Below are 8280 nucleotides of genomic sequence, written 5' to 3'. Positions count from 1 at the left end.
GATGTATCAGGATCTTAGACAACATTACTGGTGGCGGAGAATGAAGAAGGATATTATGGGATTTGTAGCTCGGTGTCTCATTTGTCAGCAGGTGAAATATGAGCATCAGAGACCGAGTGGCTTGCTTCAGAGGATGGATATTCCAGAGTGGAAGTGGGAGCGGATCACTATGGATTTTGTAGTTGGACTCCCTCGAACTTTGAAGAAGTTCGATGCTATTTGGGTGATTGTGGATAGGCTGACCAAATCCGTGCACTTTATTCCTATCTGTACTACTTATTCTTCAGAGCGGTTGGCAGAGATATATATTTAGTAGATTGTCCGGTTGCATGGTGTCCCAGTTTCCATCATTTTAGACCAGGGCACTCAGTTTACTTCCCAGTTCTGGCAGTCTGTTCAGCGAGAGTTGGGTACTCAGGTGCAGTTGAGCACAACTTTTCACCCTCAGACGGACGGGCAGTCTGAGCGCACCATTCAGATTTTGGAGGATATGCTACGCGCTTGTGTTATTGATTTCGGAGGGTCATGGGATCAGTTTCTACCGCTTGCAAAGTTTGCTTACAACAACAGCTACCAGTCGAGTATCCAGATGGCTCCATATGAGGCTTTGTACGGGAGGCGATGTAGATCTCCAGTTAGTTGGTTTGAGCCCGGTAAGGCTAGGCTATTGGGGACAGATTTGGTTCAGGCTGCCTTAGATAAAGTGAAGGTAATTCAGGAGAGACTTCGTACAGCGCAGTCGAGGCAAAAGAGTTATGCTGACAGGAAGTTTAGAGATGTGTCCTTCATGGTTGGTGAGAAGGTTCTGTTGAAAGTCTCGCCCACAAAAGGTGTTATGAGATTTGGAAATAAGGGGAAATTGAGTCCGCGGTTCATTGGTCCTTTTGAGGTACTTCGGAGGATTGGAGAGGTGGCTTATGAGCTTGCTTTGCCACCCAGCTTGTCGAGTGTGCACCCAGTGTTCCATGTTTCTATGCTCCGGAAGTACATTGGAGATCCGTCTCATGTTCTGGATTTCAGCATGGTTCAGTTGGAGGTGATTTGACTTATGATGTGGAGCCAGTAGCTATTCTGGAGCGTCAGGTTCGTAAGTTGAGATCAAAAGATATAGCTTCGGTGAAGGTGCAGTGGAGAGGTTGGCCCGTGGTGGAGGCCACCTGGGAGACCGAGCGGGAGATGCGGAGCAGATATCCTCACATGTTTGAGGCTTCAGGTATGTTTTTTGACTCGTTCGAGGACGAACGTTTATTTAAGTTGGGGAGGATGTGACGACACGGCCGGTCGTCTCACGAGTTACCGGTCCGTTTCCCCCATTTTTTGTCTACTACTTGCTTTGTTCATCCATGTTTTGAGGTATCGGGTTGGTTGGATTGAATCCGGATTGGTTTTGGTGAAGTTGGAGACACTTAGTCTCTTTTAAGAAGGCTTAAGTTGGAAAAGTCAACCGGATGTTGACTTATGTGTTAGAGGGCTCGGATGTGAGTTCCGATGGTTCGCTTAGCTTTGGGAGGTGATTTGTGACTTAGGAGTGTGATCGGAATGGGTTTTGGAGGTCCGGAGTAGATTTAGGCTTGAATTGGCGAAGTTGATATTTTGGCGATTTCCGGTGGGTAGGCGAGATTTTGATATAAGGGTCGGAATGGAATTCCGAGAGTTACAGTAGCTTCATCATGTGATTTGGGATGTGTGTGTAATTTCAGGTCATTCGGACGAGGTTTGGTTGGGTTTTTGATCGAAAGCGTATTTCGGAAGATTTTAGAAACTTAGGCTTGAATTCGATGTGATTTGGTAGATTTGATGTTGTTTGAGGTGTTTTGATGATTGGAACAAGTTTGAATAAGGTGTTGGGTTATGTTTGTGCTTTTGGTTGAGGTTCCGGAGGCCTCGGGGTGAATTTGGACGGTTAACGGAGAGATTGGTGAATTGTTGCAGCAGCTGATATTGCTGTTTCTGGTGTTTTTGCACCTGCGGCTTGGGGACCGCATGTGCGGTGTCGCACGTGTGGAAGTGAAGGCTTAGATGCGATTTTAGGAGTTGGGGTCAGGAACTGCAGATGTGGTACGGGAACCGCACATGCGGAGTCGCAGATGCGACAAATGGACCGCAGATGCAGTTTGGGCTGGTTTAATGAATTTCCGCAGAAGCGGATGGATCGACCGCATATGCGGTACCGCAGAAGCGGACTTTGGACCGCAGATGCAGAGAGGCCTGGGCAGAAGGTACATATTTCATAGTTCACGATTTTTGAAGGGTTTAACCATTTTTGAACTCGGAATTGGGAGCTTTGGGCGATTTTGACGAGAGAAATCAAAGAGACTTCGTTGAGGTAAGGATTTTGGACTTAAAACACATTTCTATGGTAGAATTTCATGAACTAAGGCTGTAATTAGGAGGATTAAAGGGCTAAAAATGGAGGTTTAGGGCTTGAGTTTAGGAGGCCTTTAATGGGGGATTTGAGGGGTCATTTGGACTCCGATTTTCGTGTTCTTGGTATGTATGAACTCGTGAGAAGATGAAGAATCTAGTAATGTGAAATTTTTTGTGTTTCGAGAAGTGGGCCTGGGGCTCGAGTTTCGCTAATTTTAAAATTTTTGGTATTTTTCGATTGTTTTCGCTTGGGTCTTGTTCCCTTAGCATATTGTGACGTATTCGTTATGATTTTGGATAGACTCGACGCACGTGGAGGCCAATTCGAAGGGCAAAGGCGTCGCGAGCTAGGGATTTAGCCGGTTCGAGGTGAGTAATGCTTGTAAATGATGTTCAGAGGGTTTGAAACCTCGGATTGTGCATCGTAGTACTATATTGAGGTGAGGCACACACTCAATGGTGAGCGTGGGGTCGTGTACTATTAGGGATTTGGACTTGGTCTGTCCCGATTGATGATTTTACCGCGTATTTGATTTAAAACTATTTGTTATCATTGTTTATTGGGCCGATTGCCATATTTGGCTTCATGCCAACTATTTGAACCCTTTCGGGGTTTTTATTTGATATTTCCTCACTGTTTTGACTTATTATTTGAACTCAGTCATATTAAATTCCACTGTTTTACTACTCAGCCATTTTTTACTCAAATTTTGAGATTTAAATGATGTTTGGGCTGAGAAACACTGGTTTACTATTGCCCGGGGGCTTGTGATGATTTTTGACTGAGTAAGGTCGAGGGCCTATATTGTGAGGAGATACTGATACTGATTGGAGGCCGAGAGCCTGAGATATGTACACCACGAGGTGGCTTGATTGATATGAGGGCGAGGGCCTAGATTTGATGCCACGAGATGGCTTGTTATTGCGCTTGGGCCGTAAGGGGCCCCTCCAGGAATCCGCACACCCCAGTGAGCGCAGGTACCCATTGTGATGTGAGAGTGAGCCCGAGCGGCTGTTACTGTTGTGAGATGTTGCCCGAGGGGCGGTTGTGGTGTTACTGTGCCCGAGGGGCGAACTTTTATTTGTTTACTTTATCATAATTATCTGTCAATTACTTGTTTACTGGTTTAAAGAGTATTTTTCCTGATTCTTACTGGTTTTCCTGATTAAAAATGATTTTACTGCTTCATTATAGACTGCCATATGCTTTACGTGTTTTCTTGCTTTCAGTCATTATTTATATTCATTACTCACTGAGTTGGAGTACTCACTTTACTCCCTGCACCCTGTGTGCAGATTCAGGCGTAGCTGGTTCCGCTCCGGAGTGTTGATTTCCTCCAGTTCCAGGCGGGCTTTTTCGGAGATTACAAGGTAGTTTTTGGCGTCCGCAGCCCCGTGTCTCTACTTTTCTATCATTTCTGTTTCCTACAAACACTTGTAGTAGTTTATTACTTTAGCAGACTGTACTGTGATTCGTAGATGCTCTTGACTTCTGACACCCCAGTTAGGGCTGTGTTAGGTTGGATTTCCGCATTATTCTTGATATTTTCGCTACTTAGAATTATTAAATCATGTTTAGACTATTTTGTGTTGTTTAACTGTCTTAAAAGATGAATTGGATTAAACTGGCTGGCCTTGTCTTCACGAGAGGCGCCATCACGACCGGGTCCGAGGTTAGGGTCGTGACAGTTGTGCATTGGTTGGAGTTTTCGGAAGGGCTTGGGAGCCGGTTATGGAACTTCGGAGCAAAGTAAGTCTCCTTTCTAACCTTGTAAGAGGGAATTAACCCCATAGGTGAAATAAATTAATATGTGATTTTAATTGTGGGGGCTACGTACGCACGAGGTGAAGAGAGTCCGTGCGTAGCTACTAGCTATACCTATGTTCGGGTAGCCTAGGTTACACCATGCCTTGTTGATATCACCGTCGATTTATGTTTATTGTTTTCCTTGAGAAGAAGTAAGATTTAGGTTGAGCAATAATTGTCTTGAAGGAATTGAATTTTGAAGAATCCAAGATTTAAAAGGTTTAATTTGAACTTCGTAATTTCAAAAAGAATTGAGGAATATTATAATAGCTTAAAAAATCTATGGGTAACCGTGTCGCATGTATGTTTCGCGAGCGGGGTAATTTACTCAAAAGGTTTCAAGATGAATTTCCATTATTTTGAAAAGAATCAAGAAAGAGATATGACTTAAATATTAAATTTGTATTTGACCGCGTCACAGGTATGATTCTGGAGGGGGTAATTTTCTAAATTTATATTTGACCGCGTCGAAGGTATGATTCGCGAGCGGGGTAATTTATTAAATTTTTTATGACCGCGTCGCATGTATGATTCGCGAGCGGGGAAATAGATGCATCTATGGTTCGCGTCGTTCGACCCTCGGTAGTGCACAATTTACTTTTATGTTGGATCGGGTTGTACCCCTCGGCATTACCTATATATATATGCTCCGGTTACGGAGGGAACTTGCTAGTTGAGAGCTTGATTAAAACTATAAAGAGGGGAATTGTACCACATATTTTATACATGTTTATTCCATATATTTACTGTACTTCAGATCTATTCACTTCCTTACTGTACCTGATATTATTGGAGCACTAGTATGTGTTGAAGTCGACCTCTCATCACTACTTCTTCGGGGTTAGACTGGATACTTACTGGGTACACGTTGTTCTCGTACTCATACTACACTTGCTGTGCATTTTTGTTGCACAAGCACATGCATGTTTAGTGGCCTAGTGGGTGCAGCGGCATGGTTGATACAGAGACTTAGGTAAGCTGCATCTCTCGAGACGACCCGCAGCCGGCAGAGTCTCCTTCAGAGCTTTGGTATTTCCATTTCTGTCCAAATTGTATTCCGGACAGTTATTATATTTTATTTTATTCCTTAGTAAACGCTCATGGACTTGTAACACCGGGTTTTGGGATGATTATGTGTTATTCAGTATTGAAAATGTTAAAACATTATTTATTCTGTAAAGTCCATCTTTTACTAGTAAATTGACGAAAAATCATGATATCAGAAATACTAAAACGAGAACTAAATTGATTTTTTAGTGTTGGCTTGCCTGACAGTGGTGTCCGGCGCCATCATGACCTTTAATGGAATTTGGATCGTGACAGATGTAGTGCAATATTAATATTATTTAAGTTTTAGCAACAACAACATATGAATATATCATATATTAATATAGCATATGTTAATACAACATTAATATTTATGTTATATATATACATCTTATATATATATATATATATATATATATATATATATATATATATATATATATATATATATATGTGTGTGTGTGTGTGTGTGTGTGTGTGTGTGTGTGTGTGTGTGTGTGTTGATGGAGTTTTGGTTTAAGTACTTTGAGAGACATGTTATTAGTTTATAAGCTTGTTTGGCTAGTTTGATAGCCATGTTGTTGCATTCCAAATTGATATTCCACTAATGGTATTGCTTCTAATTGGTAGTAGTTCATAATGAGGACTGTTTTAGTTGTTTTTGGCTCTAATTGGTAGTATTTTTTTATTGAACATTTATATAGTTGTTGTTGTTATCAGTGTTGTTGTTCTGGTTGTAGTTGTTATTAGCGTTGTTGTTGGTTAATTGTTGTTGTTGATCAATTGTTGTTGTTGGTTAATTGTTGTTGTTGCTGTTGGTTAATTATTGTTGTTGTTCGTTAATTATGGTTGAATAGCAGCAATGCAATGCTGCCATTATAGGATGAATATTGGTTATAATTGGCAGGTGGTGTAGCTTAAAAGCAGGCATATTCTGTCCGATTTTCACCCAAAAAACCGATCGGAAATCTCATTTTCCCCCAGAAATTCACTATTTCCGACCAAATTCGGTTTGAAATTTCAAATGAAATCTCCAGATTCTTGAAATTTCTGACCGAAGTCGGTTGCAAAATTTTGAATTTATATTTGTTTATTTATTTAATTAAATTTTGCAATATATTACAATTCATAAATAATTATATATTTAAAATTTCGACCAATCTTGGTCGCTATTTGAAAAATAAAAAAAATTTAATTAATATCGACCGATTTCGATTGGTATATATAGTTTGGTTGTCAGTCAATGCGTTGAAATAACCGACTGATTTCGATCGCAACACCTTAGCGGCCATCGTTTTTCCGACTAATTAACAGCGGTCGGAAAGTAGTCGCTTTTTCTCAAATTTCAACCGATTTCGATTTTCCTAGACGACAGTTTTTTTAGTAGTGTATACGTACGAGTTGACTTACGGAAAATGTCCTTTTTTTCATTTCATTGTCCAGATTTTGTTCTTATTTTAATAAGTTGCACAAATATAATCCTTGAGAAAATGTCTCTTTCAGACAAAGTTAGTGAACTCGAATCTAATATTTGCTTAAAATTTATTTTTAATTTGCTCACAAAATATTATAAACTGTAGTCTAACGTTCAACGGTTTCTCATAAGATTTTCAGTAAGAAGAAAGGTCCATTAATTACATGAAAAAACAGAAAAATATTTACTAAACAGCTTATACCGAAAGGAACAATGGACGAAAGTTTCTGATACGTCCACGTAACCGCTGCATGCACATCAACACTTAGGCTTAATTATATATTTGCTGATGACGATGTCACCGGAATACCAATGATCGGTACCGGCGAGCAATCACTCACCTCCGGTAAGTACGCCATTAACGGCGACCTTTGAGGTTGCATTCCTAAAAGAAACGAAGCTTCCATTTTCACAGAAACATTTACAACTCCATGACCTCTTGAACCATCTTTATTTCTTAGCCGATAAGTAAATTTTCGGACAAAACCTGTCGGAAGCAATCTGTCGAAAACATCGGCCGCCGGAATCATACACCACCCTAGCTCACTCCGACGGTTAAAGAAAATTTTAGAATATATTTGAAGATATATGCATAAATGTCCATGTAAAAATAGACTAGCATCAAGTGGAAGGTGAAATTTGTCACCCCATTTTGGATTTTCACCTCCATTTTCATCTACATTAGTTGCGTAAACTTCGGTGGTGGCGGCGGAGATGGAGGCGGTAGCAACGGTTGAGACGGTGGCGAAAGGGCGGAGCCGCCACCAGGTGGTGGTGTTTTTGAGACCTTGAGCTGATATGATAGTGATTTCCATGGAACAAAAAAAAAAAAACAAGAAAGTTATATGTCATATGTACATATATTATGCAATTTGAGTGCTCTTTTATGGGACTAATAACGAGGGAGCCATGCAACTTCGCTTGTGGAAAAAGTTGGTGGAATTGAAATGTAAACGTTAATTAAAAGCAGTGGCGAAAGCTAGAGTGTCGGCCAGGTTCAGCCGAACTCAGTAGCTTTGATACGAACTTTGTATTTATCTTAAAAAATCTATTAAATATGTATTATAAATTATTAATTTAGAACCCAATAACTTAGGACGATTAGAATCCCGAACTCTTAAACTTGTAATCCTGATTCCACCTCTGAATTTAAAGTAAAGGGTACTTACTTGTGTGGATTTCATGTGGAAACCGAGGAAAATTCTTCAATAGAAGATATATCTAACTATATATAGTGGCCAACCATTTGAAAATTAATCAGGCTCACAGTAATGAGAATGAGGCCCAAGACATATATTTTTAATTTCTTTATCAATTCTTTCTCGGAAGTAACCTGCAGCGAGCTGATGCATTTGCAAAGGATGAGCATTGAGCTAATAAAATGAAGAAAATAGTGTTAAGAGTCTCACATCCGTATGGGATGGGATATTTGTTTTCTACATATGATCTTGGGCAATTTAAACCCAATGAAATTAATTTTTGGATTGAGTTAGGCCTAATATATATTTTTATATATGATATTAAAGTAATACTCAGCTCAATTCTTGATTTCCCGTAAGGGCTTCCATATTATATTTTACACGTA

General features: G+C 40.1%; 1 protein-coding gene across 1 annotated transcript; it reads right to left on the bottom strand.

Annotated features, from left to right (window-relative positions):
* Nucleotides 1–6970: 6970 nt before the first annotated feature.
* Nucleotides 6971–7510, bottom strand: LOC109221129 (BON1-associated protein 2-like). Its single transcript, XM_019385596.1, has one exon. It carries the CDS (start codon nt 7508–7510, stop codon nt 6971–6973), a length of 540 nt encoding a protein of 179 aa, XP_019241141.1.
* Nucleotides 7511–8280: the final 770 nt, after the last annotated feature.

The sequence above is a fragment of the Nicotiana attenuata genome, unplaced genomic scaffold (genome assembly GCF_001879085.1).
Source record: "Nicotiana attenuata strain UT unplaced genomic scaffold, NIATTr2, whole genome shotgun sequence".
NCBI lineage: Eukaryota > Viridiplantae > Streptophyta > Magnoliopsida > Solanales > Solanaceae > Nicotiana > Nicotiana attenuata.
The sequence above is the reverse complement of the archived record's forward strand: the minus strand, read 5'-3'. Positions and strand labels throughout refer to the sequence as shown.